The sequence below is a fragment of the Phyllobates terribilis genome, unplaced genomic scaffold (genome assembly GCF_046119375.1).
Source record: "Phyllobates terribilis strain yellow unplaced genomic scaffold, ASM4611937v1 Scaffold_1__5_contigs__length_1240528914, whole genome shotgun sequence".
Classification (NCBI taxonomy): Eukaryota; Metazoa; Chordata; class Amphibia; order Anura; family Dendrobatidae; genus Phyllobates; species Phyllobates terribilis.
The window spans coordinates 111,841,906-111,865,967 of record NW_027362761.1 but is presented as its reverse complement, the minus strand read 5'-3'; the positions used below and the strand labels follow the sequence as shown (position 1 = coordinate 111,865,967).

Sequence of the window (24,062 nt, the reverse complement as noted above, 5' to 3'; positions counted from 1 at the left end):
GGGGATGGATCTTTCAGCGAGACAATGATCCAAAACACAGCTCCAAATCTACTCAGGCATTCATGCAGAGGAACAATTACAATGTTCTGGAATGGCCATCCCAGTCCCCAGACCTGAATATCATTGAACATCTGTGGGATCATTTGAAGAGGGCTGTCCATGCTCGGCGACCATCAAACTTAACTGAACTGGAATTTTTTTGTAAAGAGGAATGGTCAAAAATACCTTCATCCAGGATCCAGGAAATCATTAAAAGCTACAGGAAGCGACTAGAGGCTGTTATTTTTGCAAAAGGAGGATCTACTTAATATTGCACATTTTCTGTTAGTACAATAAACCTCATTTCAAGGCAGAAACATTACTGTGTCCAACAGTTATTACATATATCAAACTGAAATAGCTGTTGCAAAAACACCAATTTTTATAAAACATTAAGCTTAAGATTAATAGGGGTGCCCAAACTTTTTCATATAACTGTAGATAAGAGAGGGCCATGTTTGAGGAACAGAAAGGCATGGAAATAAAGGAAAACTACGACAGATTCAGCAGAACAGCGGCATATATACAGGTAAATAAAAATATAGCTCATATTCAACCCCTTCCATCAGAAGACATAATAGTCATATGTTGGGTTCCATATATGGATCCTCCTGTATACCAGGCAAATGTTGGCATCTGAAACTACAGCGACCAGAGCATTCTCTGATTGCTGTAGTTTAACCACTTAAATGCCGCCGTTAGCCTATGATAGCGGCATTTAAATTTTATCAGTGGAGGAGCATGCAGTCACCAGCTTCCACCGGCCACTCCCGACATGTACGTAGTGTACCGATCAGTTGTCACGGCAGCTGGGGGGGCATGTTTAAGCCCCAAGTTGACACCATTTTGGTAGCCCTGTAAAGCCAAGCCTGTGGGTGGACTTCATAGGAGAATGTCTTTTTCACTATATTCTGCATCTGCAATACTGTAGTAACAGCATTATATAGTAACAGCGATAAGAGATCAGACAATTGCAGGTTCAAGTCCCATAAGGGAACTAAAAAATAAAAATAAAAAGAAGTTCAAATCCCACCAAGAACAACATCTGCAAGGATTTTCTATCTTCTCCCTGTGTGTGCATGGGTTTCCTCCCACACTCCAAAGACATACTAATAGGGAATCTAGATTGGACGAGGAATTGGACGTGCTGCTGATGGTGCATGCAGAGGCCGAGGCTGTGGGCCAGGTGAAACTATCCCTGCTGCGGGAGCACAACACACACGCTCATCCACAAAACCTAACTTCCTGTCCCACTTTGAAGGGGCAGCGAGACACCACCCTTGAAGCCAGTACAGTGCGAAGAGGTGGTCGGATGGTTGACAGATAATGCTTCCAGTATGTTTCCCAGTACCACCCTGTCTTCCACGCGGTCCAGTCTCACTAGCTAAACAATGAGGAATAAATCATGGCACTCCTGGTTGGTGCTCAAGTAGGGTCCAAAATCAATAAAGTATATGACAAAACTTGGCACTCAAAATGAACGTATTTCTTGACTTTAATTGCAATCCATATAACAAGAACAAAAATAGACGTTTCGGTCTCAAATTGACCTTCCTTAGTGTACCGACTGCATAAGTAGAGAAGGTAAAGAGGAGAGGACATCGTGTTCAGTGAAGCAAGTGTTTCGGATTGCTTTAGAGAAAAACCCAAATAGGTAACGTTCTGAACGCGGCATCCACCGCTAGCTCCCATGACCCTCGCGTTATACACATTTTGGCCAACACTGATTACTGGTTGTTCACCCTTCTCGACACTCTCTACAAGGAGAACTTTCCATCTCTCCATCGTGCGGCGGAGAGGGCTCGTAAAATGGTGCAATACCAGAAGTTCCTAGTCTAACAATTAGTAAAAAAAAAATCCCACCTGACAAAGCTGGTGGCAGAGGTCATAGATCCTTGGGCAACCAAGGAGGAGAGAGGAAGGAAACGCACACTAGGTCCAACAGAGGCAGGGGAACCCCATCAAAGGTCTGGGACAGTTTTATTAGACCCTCCCAGCACCCAGGCACTGATATGCAAGGTAGTCTAATAAGGCGGGAAAAGTTTTTGAAGATGGTGAAGTAGTATTCAGCCGACTATACCAGCGTCCTCCGTGATTCTTTTCTGCCATATAACTATTGGGTATCCAAGCTGGACAAGTGGCATGAACTGTCCCCTCTACGCCTTGGAGGTGCTAGCCTGCCTTGCCGCTAGCGTTTTGCCATAGCGGGCTTTTAGTGCCGTCGGGGTCATAATAACTGATAAGCGCATCCGCCTGTGAACTGAAAATGTGGACAGGCTGACTTATCAAAATGAACAAGGCCTGGATTGGCCCAGACTTCTCAACTCCACCAGATGACAGTAGCGGAACATAAAGCCAATTCAAATGTTCCTTTTTTTTCCTGGTGTATTCCCATGCACCCCTTCCCACTCAAAAAAGGGTATATGGTTCTTGGTTTCTTTTTTCTTTTCCTCCTCCTCCAAAATATCAACAGGGTCATCAGGCGACCCTCACTCAAAATCCCCAGGGGTAGCGTTTTTCAGCTCTTGCACCTAGTGCATAGGCTTTATCAATCTAGGAGTCCCACTTCTTAAAAATGGGAAAAAATGTTTTATTCGAGGCCCTACTCTAAGTGTCTTCCAGGGTGTATTGCAGTCCCTCCTTCTAACTTTTGGCAGCCCTTGAACTTATTGCATAAGCTTTATGAGTCTAGGAGTCCTACTACATAACAATTCAATAGTCTTTGTGATTTTCAGAGTCCCTCCTTCATAAATTAAACAGGATGTGTCTGACCATGTCACATAAACCTTCCCGTCTGCCATAAAGACTTTATGACTGTGTGTACCGTTGCCAGAAAGCGAGGATCCCTACAACGTATGTGGCGCCCCTGAGGGTTCAGTCGCCACAGGGGTACTGCACCTCAGACCGAGGTGTGGTATCTCCTCTCCCAGGTAAGGATGGAGTACCACTCAGGACCCCAACCACACACAACACTACACCACTCCAGTTCTGAAGGGGGCCTAAAGCACCATAGTGCAGCCCCGGGCCTGAATGGAGGAGTTGGGGGGGGGAACCATGTAGTGAGTGAGGGTGGAGGAAGCATTTACTTAAGCACTTAATTAGAATTCTATATAACTGGAGGCCATTTTGATAACCGGGTCTTTGGTCGTGGGTCTTTGGGATGGCTAGTCAGCACAAGGCTGCAGCCGGCTGAGGGTCCACGGTTCCCGGTATCAGGCCTCGAGACGGGGGATCGGGGCAGAGTTATAACTGACTCTGTCCCCGGTCAGAGTCCAAGCAAGAAGGTCCAGGAGGGGAGCAGAGGAGATAGGCTCCACAGACGAAAGGATCTCAGGGGGTGCGGACGGAGCGGAGTCGCCACCTGCATACCTTATTCTGGCCCAGCCAGACAGACCCTGCCGCAAGAGGGGGTACCGGTCCCCGATTATCTGACTTTGCACTTCACGTCTCTGTCGGAAAAGTCCGGAGGCTTACGTGGATCCCAGGGGGATAAGGACGGAGCGGAGTCGCCCTAATCGGAGTTTATCCAGAGGGACCCGGCCTTACGTCACGTTCTCACCACAAGTCACCAAAAAGGGCACCCAGTCGGTCCGGGAACTATACGTTACCCACAAGGGACATCGCAGTACCCGTACGGGACTCAGTGGGGGACACAAGGCGGGAGAAGTTCAACTAGAGAGGAACACACAAGAGCGGGGGTCCTGACAAGTGCTCCTGAACTACCTGGAGTGTGCTGAACCCCACCCTGGCGGCCGCAGCTCGCCGTGTGACAGCAGAGAGAAGCTCTGAGCTGAGAAAACACTACCGTGAGTAAAAGACTTGGATGACTTCAACTACTGCCTCGGTCTGTTCTTTCCTCCGCAGCTCTGCACCCGCCAACGCTCAATTCTACACTCCTCTCTACACTGTCCTGAGGCCTGCTCCACCTGTGGGGAGCCGAACCATCCATAGCTGCCCTGACACCTGCCTCGGAGGACTGTTGCAGCGCTGGTGACCTTCACCAGACACCACAGGTGGCGTCACGAACATTCCCCTTTCCCATACACCTTTTCCCCTTTTTCCTTGCTTTTAAGAGTGACCCCAGGGTACGGGCCCGGTAGCCGGCCACCGCGACATCCCCCGAAACCAACAACAAGGCCCGGGTGCCAAGTCATCCCCAACCCCTGGGCGTGTCACATATATGTTTAAACATACCGCATTTTTCAGACTATAAGACGCACTTTTTTCCTCCAAAATTTTAGAGGAAAGTGGGGGGTGCGTCTTATAGTCCGAATACTATATACATGGCTGTGCGTGGTGGTGGGTATGGGGGAGCGGCAACAGGTGATCAGCGGGGCACAGGAGGCAGCAGCAGCCTGCTGCAGCCTACGCTGTGGCCGCTACTAAAGAAAATGAATATTCCCTGCTCCCCACGCCCATGGGCGTGGTGAGCAATGAATGTTCATTTCTCTTAATAGCCGGCACACTGGAGCCGCAGCGCGGCTCCTGCTGCCGCTCTGCAGTCTGTGTGCCCGCTATTAAAGCTCATGAATATTCCCTACAACCCACTCCCATGGGTTGTAGTGAATATCCATGGTTTTTAATAGCAGGCACACTGACCACAGAGCGGCAGCAGGAGCCGCGCTGCGGTACAGTGTGTCGGCTATTGAACAGACTGAATGGTCACTGCTCCCCACGCACAGAGTCCCAGCATGGGGAGCAGTGACTATTCCAGCACAGCGTCTCACACTGTGTGAGGGCGCATGGCAGGGAAGCCATGCGCGTCCTGCCATGCGTGGCTCGCATAGTGAGAGTGTCGGCAGCAGAGCGGGACAGCGCTGGAGGAGAGAGGAGGTGAGTATGATGGTTTATTTTTTTTTTTGTAGGCAGCGTGATGGGGGCTCAGAGGGTGCCATGCCTATGCATACCAGGATGGGGGGCTCAGAGTGCCATGCATACCAGGATGGGGGCTCAAGGGGTGCCATGCATACCAGGATGGGGGCTCAAGGGGTGCCATGCATACCAGGATGGGGGCTCAAGGGGTGCCATGCATACCAGGATGGGGGCTCAAGGGGTGCCATGCATACCAGGATGGGGTATAAAGGGGTGCCATGCATACCAGGATGGGGTATAAAGGGGTGCCATGCATACCAGGATGGGGGCTCAAGGGGTGCCATGCATACCAGGATGGGGGCTCAAGGGGTGCCATGCATACCAGGATGGGGGCTCAAGGGGTGCCATGCATACCAGGATGGGGGCTCAAGGGGTGCCATGCATACCAGGATGGGGACTCAAGGGGTGCCATGCATACCAGGATGGGGGCTCAAGGGGTGCCATGCATACCAGGATGGGGGATAAAGGGGTGTCATGCATACCAGGATGGGGGATAAAGGGGTGTCATACATACCAGGATGGGGGATAAAGGGGTGCCATACATACCAGGATGGGGGATAAAGGGGTGCCATACATACCAGGATGGGGGATAAAGGGGTACCATGCATACCAGGATGGGGGATCAAGGGGTACCATGCATACCAGGATGGGGGATCAAGGGGTATCATGCATACCAGGATGGGGATGAGGGCCAGTTATACCAGGATGGGATGGGGGCCACTTATAGCAGGAAGGAGTGGCCATACACACCAGGATGGAGGATATTCAACAGAATTGGGGGACATTACCCCAATACCAGTGTCAGCAGCAGACCCACTCCACCATAAAAGGGCATCATGACCACATTTTTTGCTTACATTTTTTTTCCTATTTTCCTCCTTTAAAACCTAGGTGCGTCTTATAGTCCGGTGCGTCTTATAGTCCGAAAAATACGGTATATATTTTGCTAGTACTACCACATGTAAATTGTTCCTTTCTATTTGGCAATTCATGGTATACTTCATTTTTAGTCATGTTATATGATCATATCGTGATCCCCCTAGGAATTAAATGGATTTAGGATCTCTTCAGGGGGGTCACCATCTAAGTTGCCAGAATTGACTGTATGATGCAACTGCATAAACTGTACTACAGAAGTTTTCCGCAGGAGAGGAAGACGCTGATAGCCCATATAAACGATAACGATGATGACTGCGCAGTGCCTGTCACACAAGTATAATGGAGGAAATGACAGTTCAGCCTCCCTGACTGTATACTTATTTAGGAGAATACATAGGGGAATATAATCACACTGTTACCATAACAAACAGAGATGATACTGGCTCCAGCAAGTTATGTGATGCTGTGCTGATACTCCAGAAACTGATAGCAGAGCATTGAGGAAAAAGAGGCAGAGGGAAATCCGAAATTCGAGATGGAGTTTGAACACAATAAAACAGTGATTGAACTACACAGAAATTAGTACACTGTATGTATGAGAAATGCAGAGTGACACAATCAGGTGGAGGGGTGCTTCTTTAAAGAGAACCTGACAGCTGAGACATACATGCTGCCCCTGGATCGAGCAGCATCAGGCACTGGCTGTATGATCTCAGTCAGGTATGTCTGAATCGGAAACACAGCAGCGTTTCAGGGAATATCATAATTTAAAAGCAGCTGGGGACCCAGCAGCAAGGGAGACTAGTCAGAGAGGTGGATCCCCATAGGTTTCTATTCGCAGGCTGCCCTGGAGTGACCGGTCTCTGTCTACGTGTGCATATCAGGAGAGACCTGTCAATCCAGGCAGGGAGAAGCCGCCAGGAACCCACCTGTCCAACTAGTCTCTAGCGTGGCTTGGCCTCAGGTGTCTTTTAAAGTATGTCTTCTCTGAAACTCCACAGCGTTTCAGAATCAAAACATACCTGGCTGAGTTCATACAGCCATTGCGTGGATCGGGCAGCATGAATCAGCTATCAGGTTCTATTTAAGTAAAATAACTCCACGTGGCACAAAAAAAAATCTATTTCTCATTCATCATTTCCACAGAACCATTACAAATTGCTAGTCTACCATTTTTTTCCATGCATTTAACAGGCAGGCACAGGGGCAGAACAGTTCTCTAATTCAAGGAACAGCAAGAAACAATCATTCAGCAACCAACTCAAATCACTGCTTTGTGGTGCTCTGTAAGAATGACTTCAGTTATTGGAATATTAAACTTAGCTCCACCAAGTAAGTACTGCCATATTGGTGGCCACCTTCAAGTTATTCTTTCATAAATAGAAGAAAAACATAAATCTCAAATTTTAGTTGTAAATTCTAATTTACTAATATATTGCTAATTTATTTTTTTATGTGGAAAAACCTCTTATGCCAAATTTTTTAACTATGAAAATAATTAAATAGACTGCATGTAATAATATTCATGCAATAGTTGCAATTTGTACAGCCTAATCTTTCAGAATCACACTTTTACCTGATTTGAAGATTGTTTGATTATCCCAGAAGAAGCATTTTCTTTTAGAACAGAAGCAACCAAGTGGGCAACTGCCTGTAAGCGAGAAAATAAACATCACAACAAGGAACAGAAATCACACATCAACATATAAAGTCATGGCTGAAAGGGTTGGCACCCATGAAATTGCTCCAGAAAAATAAGTATTTCTACCAGAAAATTATTGCAGTTACACATGTTTTATTATACAAGTTTATATTTCATTTGTGTGTATTGGAACAACACAAAAAAACTGAGAAAAGGCAAATTGGACATAATTTCACACAAAACCCCCAAAATGGGCAGGACAAAATTGTTGCCAACTTTCCAAAATTGTGGGTAAACAACTGTATTTCAAGCATGTGATGCTCATTCAAACTCACCTGTGGCAAGTAACAGGTCTGAGCAATATGAAAATCACACCTGAAACCAGACAAAAAGGGGAGATGTTGACTCAATCTTTGCATTGTATATCTGTGTGTGCCACACTAAGCATAGAGAACAGAAAGAGAAGAAGAGAACTGTCTGAAGACATGAGAACCAAAATTCTTGAAAAATATCAACAATCTCAAGGTTACAAGTCCATCTCCAGAGATTTTGATGTTCCTTTGTCCACGGTGCACAACATAAATCAAGAAGTTTACAACCCATGGCACTGTAGCTAGTCTCCCTTGACGTAGACGGCAGAGAAAAGTTGATGAAAGGATGTTATGCAGGATAGTCCGCATGGTGGATAAGAAGTAGTGTTGAGCGAATTTGTTCGGCATTTCAAATTCGGGTTCGGGGTTCCAGCTTGTTCGCGCCAAAAAAAATGGCTTCGCCCATGAACATCCCTGATTTGCGGCGCTGTCACGCAGATAACATCTGCACACAGTCTTGAAGAAACTCGGCAGGGAGGTTGTTCTAAACATCTTTTAGAACTAATCACAGATCTTCTGTACACAAATCCTTATTTCTCTTTATGCAATCCCAGACATATGTGGGGGCCATATCATCACTTCCAGGACTTCTTGTTCTTCTTTACCATAAAGATATTTCTTACTTAAATTGCTGTATGTTTTGGGTTGTTGTTCTGCTGAAGTATAAATTTGGAGTGAATCAGACCCCACCCTGATGGTATTGCATGATGGATAAGTATCTGCCTGCATTTCTCAGCATTGAAGATACCAAGAGTTGGGCCACATTGATGACCGTAGAAGCAGTGGTTGGCCAAGAAGAAAGACACATCATTATTACTTCCCTTGGAGATCGTAAGATGTCCAGCCGTGCCATCAGCTCATAACTGGCAGCGACCAGTGGCACCCAGCTACACCCATCTACTGTTTTAAGAAATCACCATTATGGAAAAATTGAGGCAAAAACCATACCAGTAAGGTATGTGCACACTACATCTTTTCCAGACGGATTCCACCTTCAATCCAGCTGAAAAAGCAACACAAAATTGCTGTAAAAATAATGCACAGCACTAAAAAAAAAGACATTGCTGCGCATATGCTTAGTCTTTTGTCACTTCTTTCAACAGCTTCAGAATTCGGAAACCATGAAGAGGTTAAACGGAAGTAGCATATTCGCTCTTCGGATGGCTTCAGCTTGGAAGCCACTCGCTGGTTAGAATTTAAATTACAGAATAAAAAGTTGCCAGCGGGCGGTGGAGTCACAACAAAAACAATGGCTAAACCACCAGCAAAGCTGCTTCAATAAAAAGACTTTTGCCTAGGAAAACCATAACAAGTGCATCAGCATTTTAAAGACATTGAGTGCACATACCCTAGAAGTGGTTTCTGACTTTCTCTTGATGTGTGATTAGTTAAAAGGTGAGGAGAGTGAAGCCACTAACAATGTTACATGAGCCCCGGGAGAACGAGTGCCAACAAAGCTGGAAAGGCGCCGAAGGTGAGTATAAGGCTATGTGCCCACGATGCAGAAATGCTCAGGATTTTTCCTGAGCGTTTCTGCATCTCCCTGGCAGAAAAAAAAACGCATGCGGATTGTACATGCGTTTTCCTGCCAGGGACAAGCGGATGTGAAGTGTTCTTCACATGCATTTCCACATGCGGGTTGACAAGCGCTTTCCAAGCGATTTTACCATCACTTGGAAAGTGCTTTACAACTTGGTCACACTATATAAATCCATGCAAACAGCATGGATTTATATAGTGTGACCGAGAGAAAGTCAAAAAATAAAAAAATATATACTTACCCTCCGATGGACCCGCGCTGTCTTGCTTCGCTCGGTCCCGGCTGCCGGCAGCAGTAGAGTGAAGGACCTGCCGACGTCAGAGTCGCGTGACCCGTCACATGACTCTGACGTCAGCGCAGGTCCTTCAATCCACTGCAAAGTGCCGGGAAGCAAGGAGGAGCGCAGCGCGGGCCGCCAGAAGGTAAATATACATTTATTTTTTTATTTTATTCTTTTTTTACAGCTTTTAATGGTACCTGGGTGTGGAGGAGACTCTCCTCTCCTCCACACCCGGGTACCATCCGCATATTAGAACGCGCCAATTACGCAAGTACAGATGCAGTCTTGCGGAATTGGCGCGTTCTAATACAAGTCAATGGCGGCGAAAACGCAGCACTTCCGCAAAATAATTGGTAGTGCTGCGTTTCTTTCCGCAATGATAATCCGCAGCGGAAATTTCCGCAGCATGTGCACAGCACATGCGGATTATCATTGGGGAACATGGCAGACCTTCTACCATGCGTTTTTTAAGCGTTTCTGTAGCGTTTTTGCCGCTGCGAAAACGCTTAAAAAACGCATCGTGGCACACAGCCTTAGTGTTGTTATTTTACTGGGGGCAAACATGCTGACTGAGACGGGGTTGTCCGAGTAGTTTACAACCCCTTTAAAGGAAAAATTGTAGACAAAAAGGCCATTTGTTAAATTTAAAAAAACAAGGCCAAGTGAATCAATTATGCATGAAAACCAGAACTGGGGTGCAGAGAAATGTCTGCTGGTGCTCTGGACTGATGAGTCAAATTGTGAATTATTTAGCTACAACAGAAGGCAGTTTGTTCGCTGAAGGGCTGGAGAGCGGTACAATAATGATTGACTGCAGGCATCAGTGAAGCATGGTGGCGGTTCCTTGCCAGTTTGTGGCTGTATTTCAGCAGAGTTAGAAACTTGATCTGGATGAAAGGTGTCTTCAATGCTGAGGAATATAGACAGATACTTACCATCCGAACTCATTGCTGGCTACTTCAGAACTCTCCAGCGCTTTGTTTATATCCATATCTGGACGCTTCTTGAAGTATGTTTGGGGTCATTGTCCTGCTGGAAGACCCATGACCTAGGATGCAAACCCAGTTTTCTGACACTGGGAAATAAATTGCGACCCAAAATCCTTTGGTAATTTCAGATTTCATGATGCCTTGCACACAGTCGAGGCAACCAGTGCCAGAGGCAGCATAAAAAACCTCTGGAGAAGGACCTGTAACCTTGAGATTGTTGATATTTTTGAACAATTTTGGTTCTCAAGTCCTCAGATAGTTCGCTTCTCTTTCTGATCTCCATGCTTCGTGTGGCACACACAGACACACAATGCAAGATTGAGTGAACTTCTCCCCTTTTTATTTAGTTTCATGTGTGATTTTGTTATTGCCCACACCTGTTACTTCACTTGCCACAGGTGAGTTTCAACGAGCATCACATGCTTGAAAAAGTTTTGTCTGGCCCATTCTTGGGGTTTTGTGTGAAATTATGTCCAATTTGCCTTTTTTGCTCTGTTTTTTTGTGTTGTTCCAATACACACAAAGGAAATAAACATGTGTATAACAAAACATGTGTAATTGCAATAACTTTCTGGCAGAAATACTTCATTTCTAGAACAATTTCAAGGGTGCCAACATTTTCGGCCATAACTCTATGTATACATACACTCCTTAACGTCAAAATAGCAACACCGATAAAGTTATTGGTCCAGGTATTCTGAAAATCATAGGATTGACAGACATATTAAGGATATGCAAATCATGAAAAAACAGAAACAAAATTTACAAAACATATAAATTTCTTCATTATCAATTATGAGCGTCATGGGGAAAAATACACACACTTACACACCTTGGCATGGTGATTAACACGCCTATTCATCCAGTGTCACAACTATTCCTTCTTGGTGATGAAATTTCAATGTCGAGGAGTGTATAGAATTTATATATGCAAGTTTGTGTGCGCATGTGTAATAAAATTATATATATCTATAATATAACCGGCCAAGCGTCCCTCTATCTGAAGCCTCTATAGACTGCGCATGCGCGACGCGCAGTCTGGCTCCAGACAGAAGAAATCATGGAGCCTTTACAGGTAAGAGGAGTGTATGGCGCCGGAGATCGCGGTATGCGTAGAGACTGAAAGCATACCGCGATCTCCGGCACCATACTTACCTGACCGGGAGGAGATTTGCCGCGGCTCCTCTCTTCTGGCCGGAGACCGGGGGTGGAGTGAAGGCGTCGGAATCGGCGCATGCGCATAGAACTATCCGGCGCCATTTTACTAAAGACACATTTGCAGTGTCTCTTCAGCAAAATGGCGCTGGACAGTGTGGTGCTCCGGCGCCGCACTCACCCGGCCTCCGGCAGAACAGGACACAGCAGCGCGGGAGCACAGGGAAGAAAGGTGGAGTATAAGTGTTTATTTTTTTTGTATGTGTGCAGAGGAGTACTATGCATACCAGGATTGGGGGGGGGGTGAGGGGTACCATGCATACCAGGATTATGGGATGAGAGGTACCATGCATACCAGGATTGGGGGATGAGAGGTACCATGCATAACAGGATTGGGGGATGAGAGGTACCATGCGTACCGGGACTGGGGGATGAGGGGTGCCATGCGTACCAGGATTGAGGGTGAGGGGTGCCATGCATACCAGGATAGGGATGAGGGCAGCACATAACGGGATGGGGGAACAGGATTGGGGAGCACAAATACCAGGATGGGGGCAGCACATACATACCAATAAAAATGTATGTAAATATATATATATATATATATATATATATATATATATATATATATATATATATATACATATACATATACACACACACATATACACATATACAGTACAGACCAAAAGTTTGGACACACCTTCTCATTTAAAGATTTTTCTGTTTTTTCATGACTTTGAAAATTGTACATTCACACTGAAGGCATCAAAACTATGAATTAACACATGTGGAATTATATAGTTAACAAAAAAGTGTGAAACAACTGAAAATATGTCTTATATTCTAGGTTCTTCAAAGTAGCCACCTTTTGCTTTGATGACTGCTTTGCATACTCTTGGCATTCTCTTGATGAACTTCAAGAGGTAGTCACTGGAAATGGTTTTCACTTCACAGGTGTGCCCTGTCAGGTTTAATAAGTGGGATTTCTTGCCTTATAAATGGGGTTGGGACCATCAGTAGTGTTGTGCAGAAGTCTGGTGGATACACAGCTGATAGTCCTACTGAATAGACTGTTAGAATTTGTATTATGGCAAGAAAAAAGCAGTTAAGTAAAGAAAAACGAGTGGCCATCATTACTTTAAGAAATGAAGGTAAGTCAGTGCGAAAAATTGGGAAAACTTTGAAAGTGTCCCCAACTGCAGTTGCAAAAACCATCAAGCGCTGCAAAGAAACTGGCTCACATGATAACCGCCCCAGGAAAGGAAGACCAAGAGTCACCTCTGCTTCTGAGGATAAGTTTATCCGAGTCACCAGCCTCAGAAATTGCAGGTTAACAGCAGCTCAGATTAGAGACCAGGTCAATGCCACACAGAGTTCTAGCAGCAGGCACATCTCTTCAACAACTGTTAAGAGGAGACTTTGTGCAGCAGGCCTTCATGGTAAAATAGCTGCTAGGAAACCACTGCTTAGGACAAGCAACAAGCAGAAGAGATTTGTTTGGGCTAAAGAACACAAGGAATGGACATTAGACCAGTGGAAATCTGTGTTTTGGTCTGATAAGTGCAAATTTGAGATCTTTGGTTCCAACCACCGTGTCTTTGTGCGACGCAGAAAAGGTGAATGGATGGAATCTACATGCCTGGTTCCCACCGTGAAGCATGGAGGAGGAGGTGTGATGGTGTGGGGGTGCTTTTCTGGTGACACTGTTGGGGATTTATTCAAAATTGAAGGCATACTGAACCTGCATGGCTACCACAGCATCTTGCAGCGCCATGCTATTCCATCCGGTTTGCGTTTAGTTGGACCATCATTTATTTTTCAATAGGACAATGACCCCAAACACACCTCCAGGCTGTGTAAGGGCTATTTGACCAAGAAGGAGAGTGATGGGGTGCTACGCCAGATGACCTGGCTCCCACAGTCACCAGACCTGAACCCAATCGAGATGGTTTGGGGTGAGCTGGACTGCAGAGTGAAGGCAAAAGGGCCAACAAGTGCTAAGCATCTCTGGGAACTCCTTCAAGATTGTTGGAAGACCATTTCCGGTGACTACCTCTTGAAGCTCATCAAGAGAATGCCAAGAGTGTGCAAAGCAGTCATCAAAGCAAAAGGTGGCTACTTTGAAGAACCTAGAATATAAGACATATTTTCAGTTGTTTCAGACTTTTTTGTTAAGTATATAATTCCACATGTGTTAATTCATAGTTTTGATGCCTTCAGTGTGAATGTGCAATTTACATAGTCATGAAAATACAGAAATATCTTTAAATGAGAAGGTGTGTCCAAACTTTTGGTCTGTACTGTACATACACACATATATATTATATATAATATATATATATGTTCAGTTAGCATGAAATGCTTTATCTCCTGCTGTGTGCCTGTATGCAAGTGTGCCTTTACTTTTTTTTTTTTTTACTGAATTTGGTATTTAGAACTACCCAGGATGACATTTCTGAGTTGTCTGAAGTTCACATCAAAACTATGGGGATGCCGGATTTTTGCTAAAATACACTGCTCAAAAAAATAAAAGGGAACACTCAAATAACACATCCTAGATCTGAATGAATGAAATATTCTCATTGAATACTTTGTTCTGTACAAAGTTGAATGTGCTGACAACAAAATCACACAAAAATCATCAATGGAAATCAAATTTATTAACCAATGGAGGCCTGGATTTGGAGTGACCCCCAAAATTAAAGTGGAAAAACACACTACAGGCTAATCCAACTTTGATGTAATGTCCTTAAAACAAGTCAAAGTCAAAATGAGGCTCAGTATTGTGTGTGGCCTCCACGTGCCTGTATGACCTCCCTACAACGCCAGGGCATGCTCCTGATGAGGTTGCGGATGGTCTCCTGTGGGATCTCCTCCCAGACCTGGATTAAAGCATCCGCCAACTCCTGGACAGTCTGTCGTGCAACGTGACGTTGGTGGATGGAGCGAGACATGATGTCCCAGATGTGCTCAATAGGATTCAGGTCTGGGGAACGGACGGGCCAGTCCATAACTTCAATGCCTTCATCTTGCAGGAACTGCTGACTCACTCCAGCCACGTGAGGCCTGGCATTGTCCTGCATTAGGAGGAACCCAGGGCCAACCGCACCAGCATATGGTCTCACAAGGGGTCTGAGGATCTCATCTCGGCACCTAATAGCAGTCAGGCTACCTCTTGTGAGCACATGGAGGGCTGTGTGGTCCTCTAAAGAAATGCCACCCCATACCATTACTGACCCACTGCCAAACCGGTCATGCTGAAGGATGTTGCAGGGAGCAGATCGCTCTCCAAGGCGTTTCCAGACTCTGTCACGTCTGTCACATGTGCTCAGTGTGAACCTGCTTTCATCTGTGAAGAGCACAGGGCGCCAGTGGCGACTTTGCCAATCCTGGTGTTCTGTGGCAAATGCCAAGCGTCCTGCACGGTGTTGGGCTGTGAGCACAACCCCCATCTGTGGATGCCGGGCCCTCATACCACCCTCATGGAGTCGGTTTCTAACAGTTTGTGCAGACACATGCACATTTGTGGCCTGCTGGAGGTCATTTTGCAAGGCTCTGGCAGTGCTCCTCTTGTTCCTCCTTGCACAAAGGCGGAGGTAGCGGTCCTGCTGCTGGGTTATTGCCCTCCTACGGCCCCCTCCACGTCTCCTGGTGTACTGGCCTGTCTCCTGGTAGCGCCTCCAGCCTCTGGACACTACGATGACAGACACAGCAAACCTTATTGCCACAGCTCACATTGATGTGCCATCCTGGATGAGCTGCACTACCTCAGCAACTTCTGTGGGTTGTAGAGTCCGTCTCATGCTACCACAAGTGTGAAAGCACAACCAACATTCAAAAGTGACCAAAACATCAGCCAGAAAGCATTGGTACTGAGATGTGGTCTGTGGTCCCCACCTGCAGAACCACTCCTTTATTGAGGGTGTCTTGATAATTGCCAATAATTTCCATCTATTACATAGTAATAGTTTTTAAGGTTGAAGGAAGACTAAGTCCATCTAGTCCAACCCATAGCCTAACTTGTTGATCCAGTGGAAGGCAAAAAAAACCCATGTGGCAAACACTAAGCTCCACATTGGGGAAAAAAATTCCTTCCCGACTCCATACGACAATCAGACTAGTTCCCTGGATCAACGCCCTATCAAGGAATCTAGTATTTATAACCTGTAATATTATACTTTTCAAGAAAGGCATCCAGGCCCTTCTTAAATTTTAACAGTGAATCACTCATTACAACATCATGAAGCAGAGAGTATTGTCTATTCCATTTGCACAACAGCATGTGAAATTGATTGTCAGTCAGTCAATCACTGTTGCTTACTAAGTGGACAGTTGGATTTCACAGAAGTTTGATTTACTTGGAGTTATATTCTGTTGTATAAGTGTTCCCTTTATTTTTTTGAGAGAGATAGATATATATATATATATATATATATATATATATATATATATATATATATATATATATATATATATATATTTATTTATTTATATATATTTATATTAAGTTTGGACACACCTTCTCATTTAAAGAAATTTCTGTATTTTCATGCCTTTGAAAATTGTACATTCACACTGAAGGCATCAAAACTATGAATTAACACATGTGGAATTATATACTTAACAAAAAAGTGTGAAACTACTGAAAATATGTCTTATATTCTAGGTTCTTTAAAGTAGCCACCTTTTGCTTTGATGACTGCTTTGCACACTCTTGGCATTCTCTTGATGAGCTTGAAGAGGTAGTCACCGGAAATGGTCTTCCAACAATCTTGAAGGAGTTCCCAGAGATGCTTAGCACTTGTTGGCCCTTTTGCCTTCACTCTGCGGTCCTGCTCACCCCAAACCATCTCGATTAGGTTCAGGTCTGGTGACTGTGGAGGCCAGGTCATCTGGCGTAGCACCCCATCACTCTCCTTCTTGGTCAAATAGCCCTTACACAGCCTGGAGGTGTGTTTGGGGTCATTGTCCTGTTGAAAAATAAATGATGGTCCAACTAAACGCAAACCAGATGGAATAGCATGCCGCTGAAAGATGTTGTGGTAGCCATGCTGGTTCAGTATGCCTTCAATTTTGAATAAATCCCCAACAGTGTCACCAGCAAAGCACCCCCACACCATCACACCTCCTCTTCCATGCTTCACGGTGGGAACCAGGCATGTAGAGTCCATCCGTTCACCTTTTCTGCGTCGCACAAAGATCTCAAATTTGGACTCAGACCACAGCACAGATTTCCACTGGTCTAATGTCCATTCCTTGTGTTCTTTAGCCCAAACAAGTCTCTTCTGCTTGTTGCCTGTCCTTAGCAGTGGTTTCCTAGCAGCTATTTTACCATGAAGGCATGCTGCACAAAGTCTCCTCTTAACAGTTGTTGTAGAGATGTGTCTGCTGCTAGAACTCTGTGTGGCATTGACCTGGTCTCTAATCTGAGCTGCTGTTAACCTGCGATTTCTGAGGCTGGTGACTCGGATAAACTTATCCTCAGAAGCAGAGGTGATTCTTGGTCTTCCTTTCCTGGGGCGGTCCTCATGTGAGCCAGTTTCTTTGTAGCGCTTGATGGTTTTTGCAACTGCACTTGGGGACACTTTCAAAGTTTTCCCAATTTTTCGCACTGACTGACCTTCATTTCTTAAAGTAATGATGGCCACTCGATTTTTCTTTACTTAGAATTTGTATTATGTCAAGAAAAAAGAAGCGAACAGTCTATTCAGTAGGACTATCAGCTGTGTATCCACTAGACTTCTGCACAACACAACTGATGGTCCCAACCCCATTTATAAGGCAAGAAATCCCACTTATTAAACCTGACAGGGCACACCTGTGAAGTGAAAACCATTTCCGGTGACTACCTCTTGAAGCTCATCAAGAGAATGCCAAGAGTGTGCAAAGCAGTCATCAAAGCAAAAGGTGGCTACTTTGAAGAACCTAGAATATAAGACATATTTTCAGTTGTTTCACACTTTTTTGTTAAGTATATAATTCCACATGTGTTAATTCATAGTTTTGATGCCTTCAGTGTGAATGTACAATTTTCATACTCATGAAAATACAGAAAAATCTTTAGTGAGAAGGTGTGTCCAAACTTTTGGTCTGTACTATATATGTGGCTAATGGTCTTGTAATCGATGGGAGGCATGTATCCCAGACATGGCTGGTCTCAGAATGTAACCCGACGCATTTTCTCGGGAACGGGTTGCTAGGAGAGATGGGAGGGTCCAGCAACCCACATACCTCACCTCTGGGTGTGGTTAACAGCCTATAAAATGGAGGCTGTTTGTTTGGCACATGGTCTGTGTTTGAAGGGAGAAGGCCTCCAGTGTGTTGTTTCCAGACAGAGCTGTGTGCTGTACACTCACCAGCCTGTGTGACCACAGGATCGGTGTATCACACACTTTGTTCAAAGTACTATTCTCCTTTGTTGTGCCTGCACTAAAGGCTTTTTATTTGCACTTTTTACTTTTGCCGGTTTATGAAGTTAATAAACCGCTGTGGACTTTTAAAGGAACCTGCCTCCTGTTTGCCTCAAACAGCACCTGAGTGAGTACCATCCCTACAATTGGTGTTAGACGTGCGGGCAGCGTTCCCAGCAGAGACGTGTGACTGCTACAGGAAGGACTGCATGTACTGGGTCAAGTCTGTCGCAAGCCAGCAAGCATCGTCAGACAAAATGGAAGACCTGCTGAAACACTTGGTCCAGTCGCAGCAGCAGGAGACCAACAGGCTGTTGTTACAGCAGATCCAGCAGCACAAGCAGGAACAACGGCAGCAGATGCAACTTCTGGCAACCGCCATCCAGCGCAGGACGAGCACCCCAACCCCGAGTCCGGCTGATGACTCCCACGTCCGGAAGGCAGTAAGAAGGGCTTTGCAGAAAATGACCCCGGGGGGGATGAGGTTGAGGCCTTCCTGAGCGTGTTTGAAAGGGTCACCGAGAGGGAGAAACTTCCACCAGACCAGTGGGCAGAGGTACTGGCGCCATACTTGACGGGAGAGCCCCAGAAGGCGCACTATGACTTAACTTTGCAGGACGCCAAAGAGTATGGCAGTGACTATCAGGGCGCAGCGGGTTCACCGCTGGGTGTATCACTGGGACAAACCACCTCGCTCCCAAATGTTTGACCTGTTGCACCTGGTCCAAAAGTGGCTGCAGCAGGAGTCCTCCACGCCTGCCCAGATGGTAGAGCGAGTGGTGATGGACCAGTTTGTGCACTCTCTACCAAGGCCCATACAGACTTGGGTTGCAGAGGGTGATCCCCGGAATGCAGATAAACGGATTGGACTGATAGAGAGATACTAGGGGGTCGAAGGTTCTTTGGGAAGGCAGCCCACTCCATATTGTGGGTCCCAGCAGGGGGCGGAGGCCCAAAAGGGGGTGGGGAGTCCAAGGTCCAAAGGGGCGGGGGAGGTGGTCCCCAAGGTCCCTACGGGTGATGTTGTTTGCTGGAGGTGCCACGGCCCAGGCCACATAGCTGCCCGTTGTCCCCTGACCCCCGAGCAGATGGCCTGATGCATAGGACGCCGTTGTTCTTATTATGCGTATCCAGCCAGCAATGGGAACTGTCCACCCAGTGAGGGCCCACAAGCCTGTCCTGTGAAAGTGAACGGGTGGCAGGTAACAGCACTGCTAGACTCCGGGAGTCTGGTGACCCTTGTTAGGGCCACTCTTCCCCGCCAACTGATCCCGGGGGAAAAAGTCAACATACGGTTCATTCATGGCGATGCAAAGGACTATCCGATGGCTAGAGTGGACATTGAAACAGCCCAAGGTACAGAGTCCCACGAGGTCGGCGTCGTTCAGGACTTGTTGCACCCTATTATTATAGGCCGAGACTTTTGTTTATTTTGGGATCTATGGGGGAAGGGTTCAATGTTTGCTGTAGCGGTTGAGAAGCCAGGTAACCCTGAAGAGATAACACCACACCCAGAGTCAGACGGGTTTCCTTTTTGTATTCTTTTGGGGGATGAGTAAGTAGTGTCACCTGAGTCTGACATTCCAGAGTTAGGGTTGACCAGCGAAAATTTGGGGTCTGCACAACATAGGGACCTAACTCTTAAGGAAGCCTTTAATAATGGCACTGTGATAAATGGGGTTGCTCAGGAGCCGGGGACTGCCACAAGGTTTCCCCATTTTATGATAAGTGGAGTTATTGTACCGCGTCACAAAAGTGGGGGAAGAGCCAGTGGAGCAGTTTATAGTGCCAGGCCCCTATAGAGGGAAGGTGTTGGACATGGCTCATTCGCATATCTTTGGGGGACATCTAGGGGTGAAAAAAACGCAGGAACAGATTATGCAAAGGTTCTACTGGCCTGGGTGTCACCGGGAAATACAAGAGTATTGAAGGTCCTGCCTTACGTGTCAGCTAACCGCCCCCACCTCTCACTTTCCAAGTCCCCTTGTGCCATTACCCATTATGGAAGTGCCGTTTGAGAGAATTTCCATGGACTTGGTAGGTCCCCTGGTTAAATCTGCTCGTGGGCATAAATATATCTTGGTCATCCTGGACTATGCCACACAATATCCGGAAGCAATTCCCCTGAGAAACTTATCCGCAAAGAGTATAGCGCGCGAATTGGTCCATGTTTTCTCCCAGACAGGTTTACCAAAGGAGATCCTGACCGACCAGGGAACACCTTATATGAGTAAGGTGATGAGGGAGTTATGCAAGGTCCTGCAAATCTCCCAACTGAGAACTTCAGTGTACCATCCTCAGACAGATGGCCTGGTGGAGGAATTTAATAAAACATTGAAGAGTATGCCGAGGAAGGCCGTAGAAAAGGATGGTAGAGACTGGGACTGTCTCCTACCGTATCTGTTGATTTTCATCAGAGAGGTTTCCACAGTCTTCTACGGGGTTATCGCCATTCAAACTGCTCTATGGCCAACATCCGCGAGGTCACCTGGATATAGCCAAGCGTCATAGAGCACATCGCTCTGATGCAGGAGAGGATTGTGAAGGTTATGCCCATCGTAAAGGAATATCTCCTCCAGGCACAAGAAGCTCAGGCCAGGGTCTACAATAGGTCAGCCAGGGTAAGGCAATTCAATCCAGGAGACAGAGTCCTCGTGCTAATACTTACGGTGGTGGGAAAAGTTTGTGAGGTGAACTACAAGATTCATCAACCGGGACGACGCAAGCCATACCAGATATACCACGCCAACCTCATCAAGCCATGGCAAGACAGAGAGGCTGTGGAAGCTCCATGCTTTCTGGGCAAGCCAGAAGGGGACGTTGGAGGAGTCGCAATAGCGGAAACGCTCACAAAGGGCCAAAAGCAGCAATGTCGGGAGTTGCTGCACAAGAACAGGGCTGCACAATGGTCATAGAACACGAGGTTCTGACGGAGCCACATGTGCGGATAAACGTGAAGCCCTATCGGATACATGAGGTCCGACGAGAGGTGAACTCCAAAGAGGTGGCTCGTATGCTGAAATTTGGTGTCACTGAAGAATCCAAGAGCGGTTGGTCGAGCCCTATTGTCTTGGTCCCAAAGCCCGATGGTGAATGGAGATTCTGCAATGACTATCAGAAGTTGAATGAAGTCTCCAAGTTCGATGCATATCCCATGCCACGTGTCGATGAGATGATCGAGCGACTTGGGCCAGCAAGGTACATAACCACCTTGGATTTAATGAAGGGTTACTGGCAGATCCCCATGGCACAGGGAGCCAAAGGAGAAGACTGTGTTTTCTACACCGGACAGATCCTTCCAGTATGTTCGAATGCCGTTTGGACTGCAGGGGGCCCCTGCCACCTTAAAGAGAGCCATGGATCGAATCCTGGAGCCCCATAAGAAATAAGCTGCAGCATACCTGGACTATAGTGTTATATTCAGCCCAGACTGGGAGAGTCTTCTGGAAAAGATCCAGGTGGTGTTTGATGCTCTGAGGAAAGTGGGGTTTTCGATAAACCCGAAGAAAAGTGCAATGGGTAAAGAAGAGGCCAAATACCTCGGTTATGTAGTTGGTAGAGGCAAGATCAAACCCCAAATCAGTAAAGTTGAGGCAATCCAAACCTGGCAGAGACCCCTGCGGTCATAGAGAAGGAGTGCTTGGCCATAAAGTGGGCAGTGGACAAGTTGCGGTACTATCTGCTTTGTCGAAAATTTAGATTGGTATCCGACCATGCCCCACTAAAATGGATGAGGGAAACAAAGGGGAAAAATGCCAGTGTCACCCGCTGCTTTTAGCCCTACAGGATTTCAACTTCCATGTAGAACATAGAGCAGAAATGCTACATGGTAATGCTGATGCCCTCTCGAGAATCCGCTGTCTAGTGGTAGAAGGTGCCAAGCCCCACGGCTTTAGGCAGAGGGAAGAGGTATGTAAGGTGGCTAATGGTCTTGTAACTGATGGGAGATATGTATCCCAGAGATGGCTGGTCTCTGGAATGTAACCCGGTGCATTTTCTAGTGTGCACGTATGCACTAAGAGGATTAATTGGTGCAGCTGGGAGCCGGGGTACGGGTTGCTAGGAGAGATGGGCGGGTCCAGCAAACCACAAACCTCACCTCTGGGTGTGGTTAACAGCCTATATAATGGAGGCTGTTTGTTTGTGTTTGGAAGGAGAAGTGTGTGGTTTCCAGACTGAGCTGTGTGCTCACCAGCCTGTGTGACCACAGGTTCGGTGTACCATAGACTTTGTTCAAAGTACTGTTCTCCTTTGTTATGCCTGCACTAAAGGCTGTTTATTTGCACTTTTTTACTTTTGCAGGTTTATGAAGTTAATAAACCAATGTGGACTTTTAAAGGAACCTGCCTCCGGTTTGCCTCAAACCGCACCTGAGTGAGTACCATCCCTACAATATATTATATATAAAAATATATACAGTGGGTACAAAAAGAATTCAGACCTCTTTAAATTTTTCACTCTTTGCTCCATTGCAGTCATTTGGTGAATTCTAAAAATTTCATTTTTTTCTCATTAAAGTACACTCTGCACCCCATTTTGACTGAAAAAAACAGAAATGAATACATTTTTGCAAATTTATTAAAAAATAAAAACTGAAATATCACATGGTCATAAGTATTCAGACCCTTTGCTCAGACACTCATATTTAAGTCACATGCGGTCCAATTCCTTGTGATACTCCTTGAGATGGTTCTACATACAAGACCTCACAGCTCACAGTGCATGTCAGACCAAATGAAAATCATGAGCTCAAAAGGAACTGCCCAAGGAGCTCAGAGACAGAATTGTGGCAAGGCAAAGATCTGGCCAAGGTTATAAAAGAATTTCTGCATTACTCAAGGTTCCTAAGAGCACAGTGGTCTCCATAATCCTCGTAACGGGGCCGGGTGGTGGAACCGCTGTGCCTAGGAACAAGGAGGGACCCCGAGGGGCAGGTGTTATTCGGGGACGACCCTGTAATAGAGCAGGTGGCTCCCACGGGTCAGATAGCTGGGACTGACCGGAGTAGCGGGTGTACACAACAGGTAGGTAGCAGTCTCTTGGGTGAGCAGGCGGGTGGTCACGGGAAGTGACGGAAGAGCAGGTAAGAGTCTCTTGGCTGGCAGGCAGGTGGTCACGGCAAGTGACGGCGGAGCCTCCAGGTAGGCTAGCAGGCGGGTAGCAGGTGAGAGCTCCCAGGTGAGCGGGCTAGCAGGTACGGCAGGTAGCAGGCAGGTAACTGGCAGGTGCTTTCTGGTCCGCAGGTGGACTTGCCCATAGACAGACTGGCGGATGCAGGAGACAGACTGACTGTCGGGCTGAAGAGAAGATAAGCAGGCAGACAGGACTGGTAGTCAGGCTGGCAACGGGACCTGAGGGCTGAAGCAGAGGTGAGTATGCTTTGCAACAACTTTGCTCGGGCACCTCCATTTTGGAGGAGGTGCCTTAGATATCGGAAGTCCTCCGGCTATTGGCCGGGGACTCCTTAGGACGGCGCGCGCGGTCCCTTTAAGAGAGCCCGGGAAGGAGCGAGCGCCGGCAGCAGCGAGTGAAGGAGCGCTGGAGGACGCCGTGCGCTGAACAGGAAGGTGAGAGGGACGGCGTCTCTGCCTAGCAGGGGGCAGAGACGCCGATGCTACAATCCTTAAATGGAAGAAGTTTGGCACCACCAGAAATCTTCCTAGACTTGGCCGTCCAGCCAAAATGAGCAATCGTGGGAGAAGAGCCTTGGTGAGAGGGGTAAAGAAGAACCCCAAGATCACTATGGCTGAGCTCCAGAGATGCAGTAGGGAGATGGGAGAAAGTTGCACAAAGTCAACTATCACTGCAGCCCTCCACCAGTCGGGCCTTTATGGCAAAGTGACCCGACGGAAGCCTCTCCTCAGTGCAAGATATATGAAAGC

The 24,062-nt window shown here is 46.6% G+C and overlaps 1 protein-coding gene across 2 annotated transcripts in view; it reads right to left on the bottom strand.

The window, feature by feature from the left end:
* FOCAD (focadhesin) overlaps positions 1–24,062 on the bottom strand; it is a 272,768-nt gene that overhangs the window by 233,856 nt on the left and 14,850 nt on the right. For both annotated transcript variants that reach the window (XM_073666136.1, XM_073666149.1), the window contains exon 3: positions 7,367–7,441. In XM_073666136.1, coding sequence (XP_073522237.1) covers positions 7,367–7,441 — 75 coding nt within the window. The remainder of the gene's footprint in view (positions 1–7,366; positions 7,442–24,062) is intronic.